The sequence below is a fragment of the Mytilus californianus genome, unplaced genomic scaffold, assembly GCF_021869535.1.
Source record: "Mytilus californianus isolate M0D057914Y unplaced genomic scaffold, xbMytCali1.0.p SCAF_3, whole genome shotgun sequence".
NCBI lineage: Eukaryota > Metazoa > Mollusca > Bivalvia > Mytilida > Mytilidae > Mytilus > Mytilus californianus.
This window is the reverse complement of record NW_026262679.1, coordinates 86,545,718-86,568,044: the sequence shown is the minus strand read 5'-3', so window position 1 is coordinate 86,568,044 and position 22,327 is coordinate 86,545,718. Positions and strand designations below refer to the sequence as shown.

General features: G+C 31.8%; 1 protein-coding gene across 2 annotated transcripts; it reads right to left on the bottom strand.

Annotated features, from left to right (window-relative positions):
- Positions 1–1,174: 1,174 nt before the first annotated feature.
- Positions 1,175–21,661, bottom strand: LOC127735299 (probable peptidylglycine alpha-hydroxylating monooxygenase 1). 2 transcript variants are annotated; one of them, XM_052245428.1, is made up of 14 exons: positions 21,434–21,660; positions 16,449–16,552; positions 14,635–14,689; positions 13,494–13,584; positions 11,297–11,412; positions 9,916–10,005; positions 8,472–8,520; positions 7,975–8,039; positions 5,864–5,944; positions 5,190–5,266; positions 4,365–4,418; positions 2,449–2,498; positions 1,917–2,130; positions 1,175–1,268 (listed from the first exon to the last, which is right to left on the bottom strand). In XM_052245428.1, exons 2-14 carry the CDS (start codon positions 16,542–16,544, stop codon positions 1,257–1,259), a joined length of 1,050 nt encoding a protein of 349 aa, XP_052101388.1. In that variant the 5' UTR covers positions 16,545–16,552; positions 21,434–21,660; the 3' UTR covers positions 1,175–1,256. The 2 variants fall into 2 exon arrangements, with proteins under 2 accessions (XP_052101388.1, XP_052101387.1); XM_052245427.1 differs by lacking the exon at positions 1,175–1,268 and having other exon boundaries at positions 1,274–2,130; positions 21,434–21,661.
- Positions 21,662–22,327: the final 666 nt, after the last annotated feature.

Here is a 22,327-nt window from a genome sequence, read left to right as displayed (position 1 = left end):
TGTATCAGTACTATTTCCTAATTAAAATGACTAACTTAAAACTAGTCAGCTAACTGACATAAATAAAGATATACATTCCTCAATGAACTGCTCTGAAGATATAACTCAAATAATTCACAGCTCATGTGTGCATGTGTACTCAGAAATGGGACTTATTGAGCACTATATTTCAGTGTATATCGATTTGGTAGCTAAATCCTATTTGGGAGGCCGGTGCCTTAGGAAAGAATTGGAAGAATAGCTCCAATCTTTCCAAAATCTTGGGAGGTACGCGTGACACTAACTATGCATACTCTGTGTCTGAGTAAATTGGTTACAAAATCGGCTCTCGTCGTTGACAATCCAAGTAAAATAAATAATAAATCGAATAAGGAATAAATTAATATTACTGGTAGAGACAATTATCTAAATTGCAAAGGACATCGTAGGTTGTAGGTGTATATTAATTTTGCCCTTCTAGTTGTAAAAATATATGTATAATAAACAAAAAGTAGACATACAAAATCCTAATAGGCTCTTGATCTTGTAGATCGTGTCTAGAGAGGAATAAGTTTCGTCCAGTTGAACTCGTCATTGACATGAATCATATTTATAAACAGAAAAACGACAAAAAACAACCAACAGTATACAAACATAACATAGAAAAGTAAAGACTGAGTATCATGAAAACCACCAAAAACCTAGGATGATCAGGTATTTTTGTAATACTTTCTTACCGAACAGGAACGAAGAGGTTTTCACAGAAGCTAACGTCGATCTTAAATACTTGCCGGTGATGTAATGTATATCCACCGCTTATACTTTGTTGAACTCCTCATTTCCTAATCTTTTTTGTACTAATGTTTATATGTTAGTTAAGTAAACATAACTTCAGTGCACGTGTGCACATCTCAATATGGTCATCACATACAGAAAACGTTTATATATAAACTCATCATAGAGACCAGGATTAAAATTGTGTACGCCAAACGCGCGTTTCGTTTACAAATGACTCACCAGTGACGCTCGAATCAAAAAAGGTTAAAAAGGCCAATCTATTCCTGTGACACTCAGAATACTAGCAATTAACAATTTTTACTTCGAGGTCCATTGCATATGTATTGGAATGTAATATCAAGTACTTTAGTAACTCAGAATACCCAAAGACCTCAAAGAAACTGAAAGTACTAATTCTTTCTTTTTTTATATTTATTAAATATCTGCATTGTCTGGATTTCGTTAGTAAAATGTTGAACTGGTGGGTTAGTAGTCTGCTATCACAACAACATCTGCATAAAAAACATAAACTTTTAATCACATGATACATAACTATAATATAAACAAGATTCTTGTTGTGTTAAAAAAAAAGCTAATCTAAAATTAGCCAAAACAAAATAGTCAGTTAAGTAGAATCAGCCAAACATGTAATGAAAAGTTGGAAATGGGTAAACTTTAAACGAAAGAGATCGTAACATTCTGTGTTACGTGTATGCATGCAATAAACGCCATGCGATTATAATGCTGTATTCAGAAATATATTTAATGACTAGTTACAGGACAACTATACCCGTTTCATTGATAAAAAGTGTTAAAAAATAAACAATAATCCCCTTCAAATAAACAGATTATTTCTCTATCTGTTTTATTGAGTTAAAACAATTTCTCTATGTAAAGTTTTCAATAATTTCTCGAGTAATTATTACCCGATTTATATACATAACAACAGATAACTCAATAATCATCAGTAATTTCTATGTAACCTTGAACACAATCGTTAAATTTGATATCTGAATTCAGACTTAAAAACCCTGATCTCTGTAGCGTTGTCTGTATGTAGCATCAAGACGCCTCAACAAGTTTACAAGGTCTCCCTCATCATTGGGCTTCTCCAAATTTGCCAATGTGTCTAGGTAATTGTCTTGAACAATGGGTTGTACCTTTCTTGTCGTAATTTGGTATGACTTTCCACTTTCCGGTTCTGTACTGACGTTTTCAGGGACGTTTTCTGGGTGAATTGCTCCGGCATATCGTGTTGATTTGTCCCAATAAAAAGACGGTGGTCCTCCGGTCCAACAGTTTTGGGCAGTTGTTTTGGTTCCATCGGTGTAGAACATGATGTAAAAATTGCACATTTCATCTTTGCTAGTGGATCTAAATGATAAAGATCAAATGTTAATATAAACCTTAAACATTTCATTATACCTATATATGTGTGTGTTCAAAAGCATGTACATTTGTAATTTGGTTCCTCTGGTAAAAGCTTATTAACTAAAGAGGGTGTTTAGTCAATGAGTTGTTGTAGGTGGACATTAAGTATGTTGTCAATATGACAATGTTTGTATCGATCATTACTACTTTTACAGACCAAATCAGGTGCAATGAAAATTTAGATAAATGTGAGAAATGATAAAACGAATAAAATGAGATGTTTGGTATAATGCATAATCGGTTTTTGTGTAAAAAGCTTACCCTATATATACATCTCTGTCCTCGTCATTCTTCATTGTACAGCGAGCAGCCTACAAGTGAAAACATTACAATTTGGACTTTGAGCAGAATATAACACAAATTGAACAATTTATGCAACACTTATCTTTGAGATTAAGCAAAAAGAAATATTCATGTTATACTCGTGATAGGATTACACATTACACTACATACATTTACAAAAAAATATTTTTATGTTTGATCTCTTATAGCAATTATACCTTGAAAATCGAAAAAATATCTGTTAGTATTGTCCTTTTTTTGGTTCTTGTTCTCTTTGCCTATGGTCATTAATGAGCAAATGGTAACATTATACTAGTTAATGAAGTTTACGGAGTATGTATTTCCCAGTTGATAAGATATTCCACGGCTTTTATTTCCTATCATGATTTCCTTGATAGAGGGTTGCTGCTCACAAGGAAGCTATTAAACCAAGAGTTCCAAGCGGTGAAGTTTAAATCATCGTTCGTAAATTTTACGGACGCCATCACTAGTTGGTTGACCGTTTGTGGAATATCCGTTTCACAGATGATAGCGGATATGTTCCAAATGTCGTAACTACAATCCCGTTCCCTTTTTCCAGAATGTGACCTACCGAATTAGACTTATTACCGGGTTTGTACTAACCTGAGCAACACGACGGGTGCCACATGTGGAGCAGGATCTGCTTATCATACAGGAGCACATGAGATCACCCCCAGGTTTTGGTGGGGTTCGTGTTGCTCAGTCTTTAGTTTTCTATGTTGTGTTTTATGTACTATTGTTTGTCTGTTGATCTTTTTATTTTATAGCCATGGCGTTGTCAGTTTATTTTCGACTTATGAGTTTGAATGTCCCTTTGGTATCTTTCGTTTCTCTTGAAAGTTTTCAAACAATATAAATTTAATATATAAAGTTAGGGTGGGCTAAACATGTTACGACCCAAACATGTAAACAAGACTAAGAACCTTTTTGACTGACTAAGACTGTTGTCCATCACTACAGCTGTGATATATTTCAGTGAGACAGGTGTATTTGTATTTATTCCATAATTTAATCAGAGAAGACAATCACGAAACAAGTAATTTTGATAAAACGTTTATCACATCTGCTTCAAAAGAAAGACATGCCTTGTATAGCTTTATATATACGGTAGGGGTTTTGCTGATTATTGAAGGCCGTAAGATGACCTATAGTTGCTTACATCTAGGCCGTAAGATGACCTATAGTTGCTTACATCTAAGCCATTTGGTCTTTGGTGGATAGTTGATCATGACTTAATTACCACATCTTCCTATTTTTATAAGGAAACTTAATTGTGAAGCTGAAGTAAAATTGACATAACAATTATTAGCTGGTCAGCTTTATTTCAGCCCACCTTCTTACCTTAAAATAAGAATAACGAAAACGTGTTAGAATAGTTTACTATAGAAGGAAAATTCCATAAGAGACCCAAAAATGAAACATTATCAAATATGATTTTATTCAACGCAAATTTCATAAAAATCTATGAATAATCCCTTAATCTTATAATATAAAGTATGGTGAACAAAAAAAAAACTGTGAACAGATGGACGACGACAACGATTAACTCTTTCTATGTATGTCAGTACTATTATTCATGGAAAATAAACGTTCACCTGCAATGAATTATATATTTTACAGGCATTTTCTAAATTTAGACATTTTGTAAAATGACTGAATGTTCAAGCAATTTATAAAATGCCTAACCTTGACAAGCATTATATGAAATACTTGAAGCAAAATTCAGCAAATTGCCTGTTTAGTTTCAGGTAATTTGTAGAAAAAAATCAGTCAAAATATAAAATGCCTGAAACTTGCAGGCATTTTACAAAATACCTAATTTTAGAAAATGCCTGTAGCATATATATAAAGTAAATATAACGTTATTAGTTTACCATATAATCTCCTGGGTTGATAGTGACTCCTGGTGTCGTCACATTGTAAAACATCTGAAACGATCAAATAAATAAATAAAACTTCTGTTTAAAATAAGAAGATATCAAAGATGATACAAGTCCGTTGAAGAAAGGACAGACATGAGACATTTCAAAACGAAAGAAAAGATAACGGTAATCAAAAACTGCACTGAAAACAAGATTGAGCAACATAAACCCAACAATAAACCGATGGTTTAAACTCTTGTCCTCTGGAAAGGTAAGCAGTAAACGTGTTAAAATGTTTGTAGGATAGCAGTGACAATATTATTATGTAACGACTTCAATACCGTTAGTATTAACAACCCTCTCCATTGGTCTATACAAAAACAAATGCCAACAATAACAACTTGTCAGCTTTAAATGTGTTTTTTGAATTTATTTCAATCGTTCATCATTAATTTTTTCGATTGTTGAAACCTTAAAGATTTTCCTCAACACCGTGTTGTTTTTATAAAGGGATGTAACACCACTACTACAACCGTGTATTGAAATAAGCCCCGCATACTAACCCAATATGGAACCCTACTAACCCAATATGGAATATACACGGTCTCCACGCGGTTGCTTTTAACCAATCATATTCCTAGAAATGTATAGGAGGTAAGATAATAAGATATACGCATCTGTTTAAAGGGTCATATCTGTGTATCTCTGTTATCAATCAAAACGGAATATACATTTGAGGATTAAATATTTAAACTGCTATATTTTAACATTCACAGATCATTAAAAAATTTGAAGTTTCTAAAACAACTTGCAATTTAAAGCAATGTTTTTGTTTACCTCTGGTTTCATGGGATCTTTTCTTCCTAATTCTGTCCACACACCATCCTTTATAACATAGCCAGATACAACCTTTCCTGTCAAAGGTAGGAAAAATAACTGTACGTAATGTTGCTAACAATCACGTCATTTGGACTCTGGTGGATAGTTGTCTTATACAACATTTCCTTTTTTTTTAATTTTATGATTACAAAATAAATTATAATGTCATTTTCTATACCTAAATACTATTTTTATATCTACTGATAAAAAGCTTCTATATATGATAAAAAAAAAACATCATTTAATCTATAACTCTGTTGAAGACCTTTTCTGGGTTTGCTGGTTCGTAAATGTGTTTAAGGAGGAAATAACCATATGCACCTAAACTCACTAATGTTAAAATGTCTAAATTCCTATGTCGTTCTGTAAATTACGTTATATTGCCTAATGAATACCACGAGACGACCTCGCCATTTCAGTGCTTAAGTTACGGTGCCTATGTCATTAAATAAACCTATCATAATTGATATAATGATATTTGACCAAACACAGAACATATCATCTAAATATGTAGCTCTTAACTTATTACTAAAAAATGAAAGATGTAACACGAGGAAGTGTTGCAGGTTTAACTATTTCTCCTAAAATGCACTAAATTTACAACAACATCTAAACGATATATATAAACGTACCATGCATGTGAGCATGCGTCCTATAGGCAAATGGATGCACCGTGAAACTCTCACCATACTTACAAGCAGTCTCAAAGTACTCTGAAACGACACAAAATAGGAATTATTTGTCTTATAAGCAAACAATTTTGTTAAGTTAAAGTTATACTAAGAAGAAAAATGCCCGAAAAATCCATCATCAAGGTAAGGAATAGTGTGAGATAAAGTTGCTATCAAGGAGATATCGGGCATGAAACAAACTTATCACAAATATGTATTTTTAACATTGATACACATTTTATAGGTTTGGCTGTTTGATCCGTTTCGGTTATAATTGCTCTGCTGCATTTGTATTTGGTTTTGGTGCAGTAAAATTGGTACAGTTTGATACTATTTTCAGAATAAATCTCACACAAAAATCGTTGTTTTCGTCGTTTTTAATACACATGCCCATTGGAACGGTTGTTAGGCTGGTATTTTATGCATAATGCAAAATTAAAAAGGAATCCAGAGTACCATGGGAAGACTATGATGATGTGATGAAGTATGGACACTTATGAGCTGATGTCCTTATAAGGTGCTCCTCGGGCTTTCTCAAATTAATTGATGTCAGATGAACGCAGAAAACAACGGGAAAGTAAAATGTATAACATTGAATATTAATCTTTATTGTCATTTTCACTTTTCGAGGGATGTCTTCTCATTCAAAACTAAGTGAGATAGAGAACAGTTTTATGTGAATAGATCTCATAAAAATGGATTGGCAAATTAAAGAAACCTTCCTTAAAAAAGTGTTTATGCAGTAGTTGCAGGAAGATGAACGCACACATATCTATTCAAGTTTGTCCAAAAACATATGCTATTGCGAACCCAATGAAAGTTTTCCACAGTGCCATCTCTATCTTGGCCAGGTATTTAAACTTTTGTAAGTTCACCCGTCCTATTGAATGAATACAATAGCTATTTTTCTCTGTGTAATTTATTCACTGGGACCTTTAAATTTCTTCTAAGAGAAATCTATCACTCATTGATTAATTTACCTGAGTAAAAAAAAAATCTTATATATAGACAAAAATACTTTTTTTATACTTATAAAGTGCGTGTGATGATGTATTTATTCAATATTAATAATATATTTTGAATAATAATAAAGTTGATTTCTAACAAAAGTTTTATCAATGTTCCTATTGAAATTTGATTTTTTTTGTTTAGTTATAGAATATATTTAAGAAGATCTTAATTTGAACATCATAATTTTCAAGTTTTTATTCATGTCAAACAATTTTTTTTTTAAAAGGAACAATGTTGAAAGTTTTGTCAGAAATCAACTTTTTATGATTGAATCAATGTTTATATTAAACTGAATGAAAATATATTATTAATATATTATTAATATAACAGAAATCAACGCTAACATGTTTAACCCCGCCACATTCTGTATGGATGTGCCTGTCCCAAGTCAGGAGCCGGTAATTCATTGGTTGTCGTTTGTTTATGTGTTACATATTTGTTTTTCGTTCATTTTTTGTACATAAATTAGGCCGTTTGTTTTCTCGTTTGAATTGTTTTACATTGTCATTTCGGGGCCTTTTAACGCTTACTGTGCGGTATGGGCTTTGCTCATTGTTGGAGGCCGTACGGTGACCTATAGTTGTTATTTTAATTTCTGTGTCATTTGGTCTCTTGTGGAGAGTTGTCTCGTTGGCAATCATACCACATCTTCTTTTTTATATTTTATTAATGTTTGCATCACTGTTTACATTCAACCGATTGAAAATATAATATCAATATTGAATAAATGTAACATCACATGCAGTTTTGAGTATAAAACATGTATTTTCCTCTATTTACAAGATTTTTTTTACTCAGGTAAATTAATCAATGAGTGATAGATTTCTCTTAGAAGAAATTTAAAGGTCCCAGTGAATAAACTAAACTACTTTAAATACCTGGTCAAGATAGAGATGGCACTGTGGAAAACTTTCATTGGGTTCGCAATAAATGCCAAGAGCAGACAAGTTTGAAACTGGCAACCCACTGCCTGAATAACAAATAAAATATAACAAACTTTTTGCAAAAGAAAAGGTACATATTGAGTTTATTTCCTCGTCCACACTGCAAGTCATACATACCTACAGAATGTTTGGGTATCATTCCTCCTGTACCTAATAACATTACCCCTGCTCGTTTAGGTTGCCTGAAAATATTTCCATATCAGTGTTATTGGGTGTAACTAAATAGTTTGATAAGAGCGAGATATACGAATAAGTTTACAATTTACGTTTGTTTAATTCTGTTATGGTTCACTCAGTGTCAAGTTTTCAACTAATTTACTTCTGGGAGATTTCTAACAAAATAAATTTTTGAGTTTCAATCAACATTTTCGAGTGAAACAAAGTAAATAAATGCAAGCTTCATTAAACAGAAAATCGTTTGTGCTTTGGCAATTTTACATTTTATCACATTATGTTTCTAGTCGTTTTATAGAAAAAGTAAGAAAGTGTTTATCAGCAATATTTTGTTACCAAAATTTTCAATCATCAGTTTGCATACCTTAATTGAATATTGGACTAATTTGAGAATTAAAAAATTCCAATTTTATGAATAAGGACTAAAGCTATTTACTTACGGTACATCTGTTGTTATTAGGGAGACACCAGAACTATCTACTCCATTGTCTGAAATAAACATTTGAATATCAGAAGTGGATGATTTTTTTTTTTAAATTGTTTGAATTAATCTAATAAAAATTTTTAAAAAAGAGATGCGAGTGTTTTAACTTAATTCTTAAATGCAGATTTCTCTGATCAAATTACAGACACACCTTGTTTTTTTTCCATTTCGAAAAGTCTGAATAGTCTTTTGTCGCGACAAAATCTACCCGGATATGGTAGAACTCCCGTAGAAATAAAAAACAAGATAGAAATTAGTATTCCATTTTTTTTTTTCATTTTTACCATTAATACATAAACGTTTTATTCTTTTAGGAAAATTGCCATAAATGTGTTTTTAAGCGATTTTTCAAGGTCGGACTTTTTTCACAACGTCAAGATGATTTTATTTTAAACAATAATCACGTTTCGTAAGTTGGTGATGTAACAATTGTGATGCAACCAATGTAATATTCAGACTAATGTTTTAAAATGGTGCACTGCACTTGGCTTGTTTCATCAAAAAGAGACCCACTAAGTGTTAGGATATAGCTTCTTATAGACGAGGATTACGTTTTAAACCCTTTTCTGTTTGTGTTGTCTTTAAGTAATAGTTTGAAGCTGAGATTTACATCATATTCTTTCAGCGAAGAAACCCAAATGTAAAGTTGTATTATTCAATTCTTTTTTAAGTATCTTTCGATTTCAAAAACAACAATTGGGAAATATAAGTCTAGAAACATGACAATTTTTTTTATTAATTATGGTAATAAGACTATTCTTAATTTCAATCTGTGCTAAAAGAATGACAGGAAAGGGGTTGAAAATGCCTAGTTCTAAATAGTGTGGCTGAATAGGTCAACATGGAAGGTACATTTATAAGGACACCATGTGGAATAAAAGTTTTTCTGTTAAAACAGATCATTGATATTTTTGACAGAACATATGAAAAGCCTGCTTTTTAGAAGAGATGTCAAATGTCGAAGTGTCATTCCATTTCATAAGTCGAAGACAAACTGACAACTCCATGGCAAAAAAAATGAAGAAAGACGACCAAAAGACGACCAAAAGACAAACAACAGCACACAAAACACAACTTAAAAAACTAAAGACTAAGTAACACGAACCCTAACGAAAACCGGGGATGATCTAAGGGGATCTGGAATGGTGAGCAGAACCTGCTCCACATGTGGCAACCGTCGTGTTGCTAATATATATTTACATTTTACTTTCTTTCCTTGTAAAATATATAATGCGATGCTGTAGTGTAACTTTTGTGGCATTGTGTCTCATTCGGGTAAATGAGGATAAGTAAATGGTGTAAGTAAGTAAGAAGTGAAACTTTTCACTTAATTGTACGTTTAAATAAGAATCTGGATTTTCTTTGTTAGGAAAGCATAAAAAAAACAGATATAAACTTACTGGGAGGTAGAAAACTGGAAACATCTTTGTAGTGAACTTGCAGCACTAGATAATTTATACCAGTGTCTCCGCCTACTTTGAATGCAACATCTGAAATAAAAAATACATTTAGCAATATAGGTGTGATTAGACATTATGGTTATTTCTTATAACAATTTTCTAGCTGATATTTGTAATATTTTTTTTCAAATTATCTTTTAATTTATGTATATTATAAAGAGTTATGTGAATTATCATTATCGATGATAACGTAATAGGGTCACTGTCTGCATTTTACAGAGATTCATATTAGATTTGTGAATATACTGATATGATTATCACTATTAGATGAAGAGCAGCAATAAAAGACGTTGCTCTTTTACTTTGGGTTTTGTCAATCACGTGTAGGAATTTTATGTTACACATTAATACACCATATTCCATCTTTCCCACAAGAGTAACACTTCTAAGCATAGAAGGTGTCAGTTTTTGATCAGATATGCGTATGGATACTATAACAAAAAACTATCTAGTGTTTCTCTTATGTCTTTCCATTAATAAAGCCTAATCACTTTTTATTTGGATGTTACAAAATTAAATGTATAGCCAATAGAAATGTATAAGTAAAATAAGTTTAGAAAAATGGTCAAACAAATGACAAAATCAATAAGAATAGTAATACATTACATTAAATGTATATCAACGACCATAACAGGCACATGTTACATCTTAATTATTTCATATCAGTCCAAATCAATAGATTTAAAAGAACATATTTGAAACATTTTGCATTTGATATTCGGATCTTCAAAAGCGCTAATTAATCTAAAACATTTGCATTGAATTTTGATATTCGCACCTTCAAAAGAGCTAATTCATCGTTATTAAATTATTTGTTTAGTTTGCTTTGCATGACTCCGGTGTTATATTCAAGTTATCATGTAGTATTGGATTTATTTTAGTTTTTTATTGGATAATGTTTCAAACAGAGATCAACAGTTCCGATTGATCTGCATTCCTGGAACTCCTAGCGTAGGAGTTGACTGATCAATACTAAAGTTGTAACAAAGTATTGCGTATATAGTTATTGATGTCACATCCTAACAAAGCGTTGGTTACTTAACTCTCTTCACACATAAGGAACAAATCAAGTATCTTAAAATGGAAAAGGTATATTGACCGGTAACGGTTGTTGCTTCGGATGAAATGTTATTTTAAGCCACAAAGCTAGACAACATTTTTACAGTGGAAAATAGCTATTGATTCTTAATAACCGGTGACTTTCATAAGCCTTTCTTATGATTTGATACGTGAAGTTGTAGATTTTTTAAAAAAATAAATAAATATTGGAATGTCTTTTTCCGATATAAATTACCTTCTTTCCTCGGACAATAAAACATACCTTTTGGCAATGTCAAACCAGGTGCGTCATAAGCCCAGGCATATATAATTCCTTTATTTCCCGTCTTGCATGTACCTGCTGATTTGAATGATGGATGTTCCATACCTCCACAGTTCCTAAAAAGGGTCGATAACAACTTTTTAACGATTGAAATTCTGCTTGTTTACATTGATTTTAATTGACAGTGATAATTGGTTAATTTATTTAATTACTTTTCCCGAAAAAAAAATGCATTACCATACAAAATGCACTGGCTTTTCAAATAAAAATCAATTACTTTAAAAATCCCAAAGCTATAACCCATATTGAAATGCTGAATACAGGGACTTTTAAGCTAATGTACAACTTGGACCACTATGTAGTAGTCCAAGTGTACAATGAAAACCAAATAGTTTGGAATAGGAGGTCGGAAGGTCATGCACTAAAAAGTAAAATAACAAAAATACCGAACTCCAAGGAAAATTCAAAACAGAAAGTCCCTTATCAAATGGCAAAATCAAAAGCTCAAACACATCAAACGAATGGAAAACATTTTTTGATTCTGGCCGTCAAAAAATATATGTATTTTTCAATAACTTATCATTTCGATTACTTGCATTTAGAAATATCAAAAAATCTTACTGTGATGTTCAACAACTTCAGCGACATGTGATTGTATGCCCCGCCAACGATAGTAGAGGGGCATTATGTTTTCAGGTCTGAGCCTCCGTCCGTCCGTGCGTCCAGTATTGGATAAAAATTTTGGTTAAAGGTAGTTTTCGGTCATATCAGCTTGAAACTTTTCTACATAAGGAAATGCCTGTACCAAGTCAGGAATATGATAGTTGTTTTCCATTCGTTTTATGTGTTTCAGCTTTTGATTTTGCCATTTGATAAGGGACTTTCCGTTTTAAATTTTCCTTGGAGTTCGGCATTTCTGTTATTTTACTTTTTTGGTACACATCTTCATTGTGAGGAAAACTTTTAAAAATATATGCCAAATTATGATTTTGATCTTGCGTTCACGATTTACTGAACATTGAAAAATGCGACAGTGTGACTGGGGCATGGTGTCCTACGAACACATATTTCTTTTGTTTGTGAATTTTTTAAATACATAAACTGAAAGGTGTTTTTCAACATTAGACAGGGTATTTAATTTTCTTTATTCATTTTCTGGTATCATACTCAAAATACTTTGCAAGCTTTCGACTTACACTCAGTCATATGTTAAACAGTTAAATGCAGTATTGCAAGGACCGAAAAAAAAGACGTAATTCTTATCGAAATTTTCAATCTAACACTTCATATTTTTTTTATATATTAATTTGTATCACCAGTTATGCTATGGTAAATATAAAGGTTATAAATATAATCAGTTTTAAATTACAAAAAAGAGTTACTAGGCAGTGTAACTAAAAGATTTAGTCTGGCTGACTCTTTCCTGAAAAATATGCTTATATAACATAATTGCAGTTCTTGGCAATTAAGTGGACAGTTCCCTGTGTACGTTGTAATTATTTTTGGGTAACCTTTTTTCCTAATTGACTTTAACCTATGAGGGGCGGATTTAGTCAAAGTTATTGTACTTAAAGAGTTCCTGAAATATTTCAGGAAGTCCATAGATAAATCGATTTCAATTTATCATAATTTTTTTCAGGACCATCATTACTCGATTTCAGGATATCCTGAAATATTTCAGGACCTCCACAATTCATGAGGTCCTCAATCATTTATGGATATCCTGATTTCGAATTATGGAGGTCTTGGAAATATTTCAGAAGCTCCTTAAATACTATAATTTTACTAAATCCGGGACTCATTTTATCCACACACCTCCTTATATTCATGCTTATAATATGTGTCGTTTTAAGCTTTTGGCTTCAAGCATTTCTTATAAAAGTTAATTCTGAAAATAACATTCAGTATAGTTGACTTTCACTAGACTGTCAGATGTTAATAAAATCTGCTTTGAACAACATTTACCTTTTATGATTTATATCTTCATTATGTTATGCAATGATAAGTTAGTATGTTTTCCAGCATGACGCAATGTCACAAACATTTACATTTAATGTCAAATGTATCAAATATACATAAGCTGAAATGTATATGAGATCAAAAATTTACCACAGATTTCGTAAATTCATTTTAAAAAATCTTTGTAAGTTTTACTGTGATTTATTTTTCGAAATCAACAATAAAAGCAAGTACTCACCAAACTTTAGCCCCGGGAATTCCAGGTGTATCACAACCATACAACAACATATGGTGGGCTACTTTCTTATTAGCATGGGGTTCAAATCCAACTGAAAATCGATAAATTTGATGTTAGAACTGCTTTAAAAACTCGCATTTGAAAAGATTAAAAACAAATTTCATATTTCATATTAATAAAATAAGAAGTTTTAGCCTTAAAATAAATGGTTGTAATTATCTGAAAAATCTGAACCTATTGAAGGTTGAAGAGTTGTTTACCCAAAATAACAACAAAACGAACAGAAAACCAGTGCATCTGGTAAGCGCTGTTATTTATTAGCTTATTGCCACTATTTGTTTGTCCTTATTGATAACAGCCAAAGACCGTTTTTGTAAAAGAGAAAACATTGATGAACTCTTGAACACAAATAGTGATTGAAAAGGTACATGTTGAACCCTGTTATATACTTGACCGAGACGATGGGCAGAATTTATAAGTGCTATCTCACAAGGTTAAAGTCTGCAAAAACATTACAGACACATCATGCAAACTCTGGTTCGACCAGCTCTAGCTCTCATCCCGCATACTTGGCATAAAAACAGAAAATAACCGTTTAAAAATTATTGGTTTGACAGGCTATGGATCCATCGTACGAGAAGCGACCGCACTACTTTATGGCCATTCATGGAGGCGGTCTAAAAGACGACCATTTAATATTCTAAAGAGGGGAAAGGAAAATTTGGGGAATGAATATTTTAGTCTGGTAGGAACTGAATAAAAATACCCTTGCACAAAAGACATGAAACAAATGTGCATAAAAGGGAAAATAAACGTTCGTGCAGTCTTGAAAATCGCGCCAAAAAATAATTGATAATCGTTAGAAGGTTTAAATGAATATTTTAGACAGAGAAAAATCCTCCTGTCCTAGAATATCTACTAGTCCTCCCCTTAGAAAAGGTTTACTTATATATATATTGTGCATTAAGCTTTAATGTGCTGTGCTCAGATTTATAATTAATAAGCATTTATTGTTTTGTTTTATACATTGATGTAATTAGGTAGTCTAAACATTTTCATATAATCGATTGTTTTCCACATCGAGCTAGTATGACAGAACTCGTCTATAAATGTACAATTATTTTTTTCTTATTAAAGTTACCTATGTAAGTGTTTAAATCTGACATTTTCAGTGGTATACACAAATACGTGTCAGCCTGAAATGAAAAAAAAATATCAATAGAAATACAGTAAATACTGAATTGCCCGAATGAAGTGTATGATGGCAATCAAAAATTTAATAAGTTGCAATGTAAATACTTTATTTACTGTATCATATGTCTGTGATCTTATGAACAATTTTCCCGAACATGAAAATTGATTTGTAATATGCCCAGAAGTTAAATACATGTCATTATTTAGTTTTAAGAAATAGCGATAGTGATGGATGAATTGATGAACATACATTTTACAATTATCTTAAAAATTAAAGACGGATGTCGAAGCTTGTAAAAAAAAACGCACATGAAAAGTGTTTATAGGATTATTTAAGTAACTGTTCAAATGAATGCTCTTAATATAAATTGTACAGTGACAATTATACAATGTGTATACATGTCAGAACATATCAGAGACATAATGTGTATATATGAACATATAAACAAGTCTATTAGTAGTAAATTGAAAACAACGTTCAAACCTATGATTGCGTTGGATAATATATGAACATATATATAGTATGGTTGCTCATTTGTTACATTTTGGGACATAATATATTGTCAGTATACCATTTATTCCCAGGTTACTTTATCAACAGTTCGGTCAGATGTATATAATATAAAGATGAACGTCTCCTGTTTTACATACACCACCCGTCATGGGATTCCAAATTCAAACGCAATAATAAATGTAAAGACGAGGTAATTACTAGACTAGGTATAAAGTCAGAGGAAGTAAAATAAAACATATCTCTTAATTATTTAGACACTCGAGTACTTGTATAGTGAAATATACTGCTTTAACTTTCTAAAACAAAAAATATGTGGTTATATTGCTAATGAAACTACTATCAATATACCGCAGGATAATATGTCATCGTACCCATTATAATTTCAATGGTATTTCCTCACATCATTGCTTGTTTCTTTTTACGACGAGAAACAAAAACAAAAAACTAGTTCAACAGGGTTAAAAGGAACAACCACTGAAATTCTTACTCTGTCTGTAAATTTACCATATGCGAACATTATTTTGGTATATCGTATCATCAATAATGTTTGAACAGTAACGCCGGCTAACTAAATACTTGAGCAACGGGAGCATAATTATCATGTTTTTATAACTCAAAGAGTTTGAAATTAACAATAACACAACTGACACGTTCGTCTTTTTCACGAAACATAGTGTTGAGTCGTCAACCATTGTTAATTCAAAGGGATAAAAAAAAAAGAACTTAATGATTCAAACGTTTCTTAAATAAACCAATGTGTTTTAAGGAATGGCTGTAATATTTTTTCTGTCTATAAAGAAATAACATAAAAAATGTGAGGCACACTGAATAACGCGCGTAGCGGGTTATTTAAAAGTGTGCAACACATTTTTGAGGTTATTTCGAATAGAGAGAAAAAATATTACAGTTGTTCCTCATAATTTAATTCTAAATTCCATTTTTAAGGAGTAAATCCTGAAAAAACGTTGATGATGTCACGGGCACATGACAAAATTATGCCGGTCTATGAGCTAATAGACAAAAAACTTTCAGCCAATCAGAAGACGTGTTACATCAAAAATTAAATTATGATGAAATAAAAATATAATTTACGATTATGTAATGGTTTAATCTTGTTGGAATCGTGTAAACAATAATAATAAAGGGGGTGTAGAGTATACGTCTCATTTACTAAAATCCTAAAAAAAATCATCCAATTCCTCTACAGAAATGTATGATTTATAACGTCCCCAAACTGCAAAACATACCTTATCGGGGGCAACTTCAGGCATAAGAAGATCTAATTTCGATGCATTCACTATAAATACTGCAAGCAGCAACGATATGGCCCTTAACAGGCTCATTTTGACTTCTGAAATATAAAAAAGGCATGTGTTATTAAAATCAAATGTTACAAATTAGAGTCAATTTGGATATGTACATGTATGTTACAGTGAATGTGTAAAATCATGGATTTTATATAATCACTTAAAATTTTGCTAGGAAGTTTGTTAATTCCATAATTGCAAGTATAAACTTTATTTTAGAAATGTATTGTTCTTAATATAGATTGACCATTGCTGGTTTACACTATTTTAAAGCGACTATCATAACAGATATAAAGACTACACTCATTTATTAATGCATCATAAGTTTGGACGACATCTGCTGTTACGTTATTGCTCTGCTTTTTCGACAGGTACACCTATATATAACATTACCACATTTAAGATCTTCATACCTACATAAATGATAATATTAAACAAAAGTTACTTTTCATTTGATTTGGCTCTTAAGAGTATAGAAAACATGGAAAATTATTTACCCATATGTGATAGCATGGATGTATATTAAAGCTCCTGAATATGCATATCAATTTGCCGCTGGACGTTAGCAGTCATTCATCATCTATTAAAGTTTCTTAAATATGACAAAAGCAAGTGAAGCATGAAAAAAAATAGTCAAGACTCAGCATGGTTGGTTATCGATCAATAAGAAGTACTGATTTACATACTATCTGATGTCTCTACTAATTTTTTTAGGACAGACATCACTATTTATATGTATCATATTGCTATGACAACACTTTTTTTGATTTTTATATTTCCTTTTTACTGTTCAAACATGAAAATATTTGGATTTGTTTTCAGCGTTTGAGTCAGAATATAATGTGCCCTTGTATGTTCGCATCCCTCCCTGAGGACATTTATCATGTGAACTAGCACGTTAATACTCCGGCATGTCAGTCTACCCAAAGCAAGGTTCATATTCACGTCACATTTATATATAATATATATTCTCGTCCTTCGTCCTGAACATGCATGAAATATTTGACACTGGACGTTAAGCAACCAACAATCAATCAATATTCTCGTCCTGATATGTCTTTAATACTTGCCATTGTGAAAAAAAATATAACAAAAATACCGAACTCCAAGGCAAATTAAAAAAAGAGGGGAATTAAGTCCATAAAAATTGACAAAATCAAACGCTATCGATCAACGAAACAAGTGAAAAACAACTGCCATATTCCTGACTTGTTACAGGCATTTCCGGAGAAAATAGAGGGTTAAACCTGGTTTTATAGCTAGCTAAACCTCCATGAGAAACATGACCTAAACCAATCAGTTTCTTACTCCTTGCAAGTGTTTTCCACCTCTTACGAAGGAAGGTAATCAATCAATTCGACTGTCTTTATATTTGATTTTAAAAATAAAAGATTTCTTTTATAATTTCCAGCAATAACAGACCGAAGCACTAATCGTTAACTCATTTTCGAACAAGGGAATACTATGATAGAAATAAGAAGATGTGGTATGAGTGCCAATGAGACAACTCTGCATCCAAGTCACAATTTGTAAAAAGTAAACAATCATAGGTCAAAGTACGGCCTTCAACACAGAGCATTGGCTCACATCGAACAGCAAGCTATAAAGGGCCCCAAAATGACTAGTGTAAAACAATTCAAAAAGGAAAACCAACGGTCTAATCTATATAAAAAACGAGAAACGAGAAACACTTATGAACCACATCAACAACCGACAACTACTGAACAACAGGTTCCTGACTTAGGACAGGTGCAAACAAATGCAGCGGGTTTAAACGTTTTAACAGGCGCCAACCTTCACCATAACCTGAGATAGTAGTGTATCATTACAACATAAAAAGACACACTATAATATATTCATTGAAATGGCTAAACTCGATCAAAAAGACATTAAAACAAAAACAAGTAAACATACACTAAACGAATAAGTTCATCGTTACCTAATAAGTTGTTTCGTATTAATTTTAGTGATAATTGCATTCACTGTTCGAGACATGAGAGGGAAAAAGACAAATAACTCCTTAAAAACATTAATAAATGACGGTGTTTCTAATTGTTTTTGTTTTTTTTTGTGAATCGTGTGCTTCTTGTGTGCCGATTCGTTACTCGCCGTTCTAGAGAGGCGGGTCCTGGCTGCACTCCACTTGAAGTGCTTTTCTTCGAGAGAGTCTTTTGATATGTGACCATATGCTTGGCAATTGAAGCATTTTTTGCCAAAAGGTTGATTTTCATATCGGGTTGATATGCACTGTTATGTTAACGACAATACAATTTCATTGTTTGAACCAACAATATTTAACATCAACAGTTTAGGATCACATAATAAAATACATGAAAGATGAAGGGCCACATGAAAATGATAATTATGATGCTGGTGAAATGTCTAAAGAAAAACATCAAAGCGAATAGTTAGACTTTCACATCGAATTATATATAAAAATTGGTAGTAGAATTGTTGCTTATTTGTGATCAGACAAGAAGGGAATATGTTCGATTAGGCTCCTATTGTTAGTTTAATTTTTAATTATAAGTGGGGTACTAATTTACGTGGGTATAGGTGAACCACAAATTCAAAAATTCAACAAAATATTGATACCCACGAATATAAATGAATCCACAGTATTACAGGTGAAAATTTACCAGATATCTAGATCATTGCTACTCTTATATAGAATTAAACAAATTGCGTTCGCTACAGATTTTGAATTTTGAAAGCCTTACGACTAGTGTTGTTGTATGTCATTTTCGATACGAGTGTTCCTTGTTGCAAATGACATTGATTTACATACATGCAAAAACTAGACAAGTTTACAAACACAGAAACACGGAGCATTTGGAAGGTGATCATGTTGATTGATTGATTGTTGGTTGCTTAACCTCCAGTGGTAAATATTTCATGCATGTTCAGGCCGGGAACAAATTAACTATAAATACAATAGGTAGGTCCTGTAATAGAGACCATCCGGGAAGAAGGTCGGGGAAATTTCGACTGCTTCTGGAAAATGATGGTATTTCAGATAGGGACAGACATTTTACTTTGCAACAGGCCATGAGCTTGTTTTTGGATCTTTAGCAATATAATCCACAATTTCCTAATATTTTTTTCCGTTTCTATATATTACATTTTAATTTTCCCTCAGTTATTTGGAAAATGTACGCCTTGTATCAAATAGAACAAACTACCCCAGACTTGTCCAGTGTAACTGCCGTATGCTATTGTCTGTTTTCAATGAATTATTTAAACCAAAGATTGATTAATTTACAAATTCCCTGAATTAAATCAGTGAATCCGTAAAAAAAACCTGAATTATTTCAGGGATTTTGTAAAATCCTTAGACGAAATTATTTATTTTAGACTAATCAGTTCAGTGATTTTACAAAACTCCTGAAATTTCAAGGATTTTACAAAATCCCGAGGCTGATTTTACAAATTCACTGAAACATGTATACCATATAAAAGGCGAGATGTTTCATTTGAAGTCCATAAATATCAATCTTTTGTTAATTTTACAGATAAAAATTGAAATAGTGAAAAATTCTACTTTTTCCGTTAAAACTTACTTTATGGTTGATGTGCTTTGTTATGCATTCCAAATAATATCTTATAATCGGAAGTAATCTGTACAATGTATTTAACGAACTTTTCAATTTACGATTAGCAAAAATGCTGAAGGTATTCTAGACGTGTCACGAAAAATATATGAATAATGACCAAAATTAAGGTGTAAACAGTGTTGGAATTATTAGTGCAAAAAACTATTAGCATAGTTATAATAGTGCACAAAACTATACTAATCGGTTGACATGAGATGTTGTATACAAATAATTTTTGGGTAATTTATAGTTTATTTTCTTATTAGCTCAGCTTGGTATCGTATCGGTGCGAGATTTAAAATCCGGAAGAACGACCACTGTCTTTACAATAGGACGCGCGTAGTATCTGACAGTTAGACTGCAAATGTTTTGTCTTTCTTGTTTTGCCGAGGACTAGGGGAATAGCGGCCCGCAATCAGCCACGAATTGTCAAGAGTCAACCATTTGCTGTAATCTATATTTGCAGTATATTTGCAGTTTAATATCTGTTTGTCAGATAGACATGATTAGATTAACAGTTGATTTTTATTTAACAATCACTATGAATTTAATGGCCGAAATTAACAGTATTCGTGAAAATTGGATGAAAATACTGAGATTTTTCTTCTTTCCGTAGGTATCCTAATACAACATTATATCATATTGGCATCGAACAAGCGAATTTACCAAAGGAAAAAAAAAGAAAGTAAGATTTCATATTGAAGAAAAATTTATTAAAATGCATTAATAAAACGGGACACTTTCTCCTCGCTAAACGCGATAATTCTACAATATATGATCATATATATAAAAAAAATTGTTGTAGTGTATAAAATGTAAAAGATTTTTGAAGTGTCATTTACATGACATTAAGTAGTCATCTCGTGTAAGATTGTAAGCCGAAAGACTGCATAATCTGACATTCTATATGTACCTTGTGTTAACGTGTACAAATAAAATGTACGTTATGACCAAATGTTTAAAATGAGTCGACTAGGACTGGTATATAAGTGTAATAGTCCCAGATAATCAAAACCTTGAATTATCAGAAAACAATTTTAAAATTACATACTTTTAAACCACTGTAAATACCAGTATTACAAATGCAATAAAATATATGCTTGATGTGAGGTCTTTATAAACAGAAAAGAAAAACTGGGTAAAAAAGGGGGGTCGAACCTTGGCATCACACTTTTGACAAATTTTGCGAGTTTAGTGAATTTTTAAATTATAGATTGAATCTCCCCATGTATACAACAGTAAACCACCAAAAACAAAAAATTCCCAATCAATCACACATCTCATTTCTTGTCCATATTGAACGTAAACTAGTAAAATATCATGTCAACTTACCGTAATCTATTTCTACTGTGTGTCCTCTTATGTCAATTTCTGGTGATAAGGAAGTGTAGTACGTGATTGATATCTTGTGTAAAATTCTCTTACACACACACACACAATGTATTTATCTTTTACATTTTAGTCAACATGGAATTGTAGAATTGAATTATTGACGTAAATGGTGGTTTCCAGGACGATGCTTCCTATTATCTACAACAACAACGCCATCTATGATAATGTGGGGGGAAAATCGATGACACTGTAGCTGATGGAATCAGTCGATATTAGATGTATAATTGAATTATACGAGGTTTAAAAATATCCCCCAAAGCGGTCGATAATTGTGTCTTAATTTATTTTGTTACATTGATTATTCGACAAATTATGTTTATTAATTCATATTAAATTTACACAGATAATTGTTAAGATACCAAAAAATACAAAAAAAGAAAGAAAGTGTACGTGTACAGCCTCAGATAAAGTGTACTTGAGACCCTATGTAAGATCAAACAATAAGTTCACTTGAGACCATACGTCATGTCAAATAAGCTTGAAAGCTAAACAAATAATTAGTCCGTTGCATGTATTCGTATGTCTGGTACACTTTTGATTATTTCTCTAATTTTATCCATACAAGTACGCCTTAACAAACTCGAATCTTTCGGTTTCGATCACGTTAAATAAAAAATATACATACGATTTTTGAATTTACAGAGTTCTCGAAAAGTGGTAGTACGAAGGTTTTGGCCACCTAAGTTTTGCAAAGGACCAACACAATTTTGTATTTGCAAATTAAATAATAGTGAGGACCAGAATATTTTCTTCAAGGACCATCAGGGAAAAAAAGATGTGTACTGAGAACTCTGAATTTATATATATCTTTAAAATGTTAGATTCCATTTTTGG

Bases quoted from the DNA above. Each gene is read 5' to 3' on its own strand.
- LOC127735299 (XM_052245427.1), bottom strand. From the start codon at position 16,544: ATGAGCCTGTTAAGGGCCATATCGTTGCTGCTTGCAGTATTTATAGTG. The intron at 10,006-11,296 runs GTATGTTTTATT...TTTTTATTTCAG, and splicing joins TGGTTTGACATTGCCAAAAG to ATGTTGCATTCAAAGTAGGC. The intron at 2,499-4,364 runs GTAAACTAATAA...TTTCACTTGTAG, and splicing joins TCAACCCAGGAGATTATATG to GCTGCTCGCTGTACAATGAA.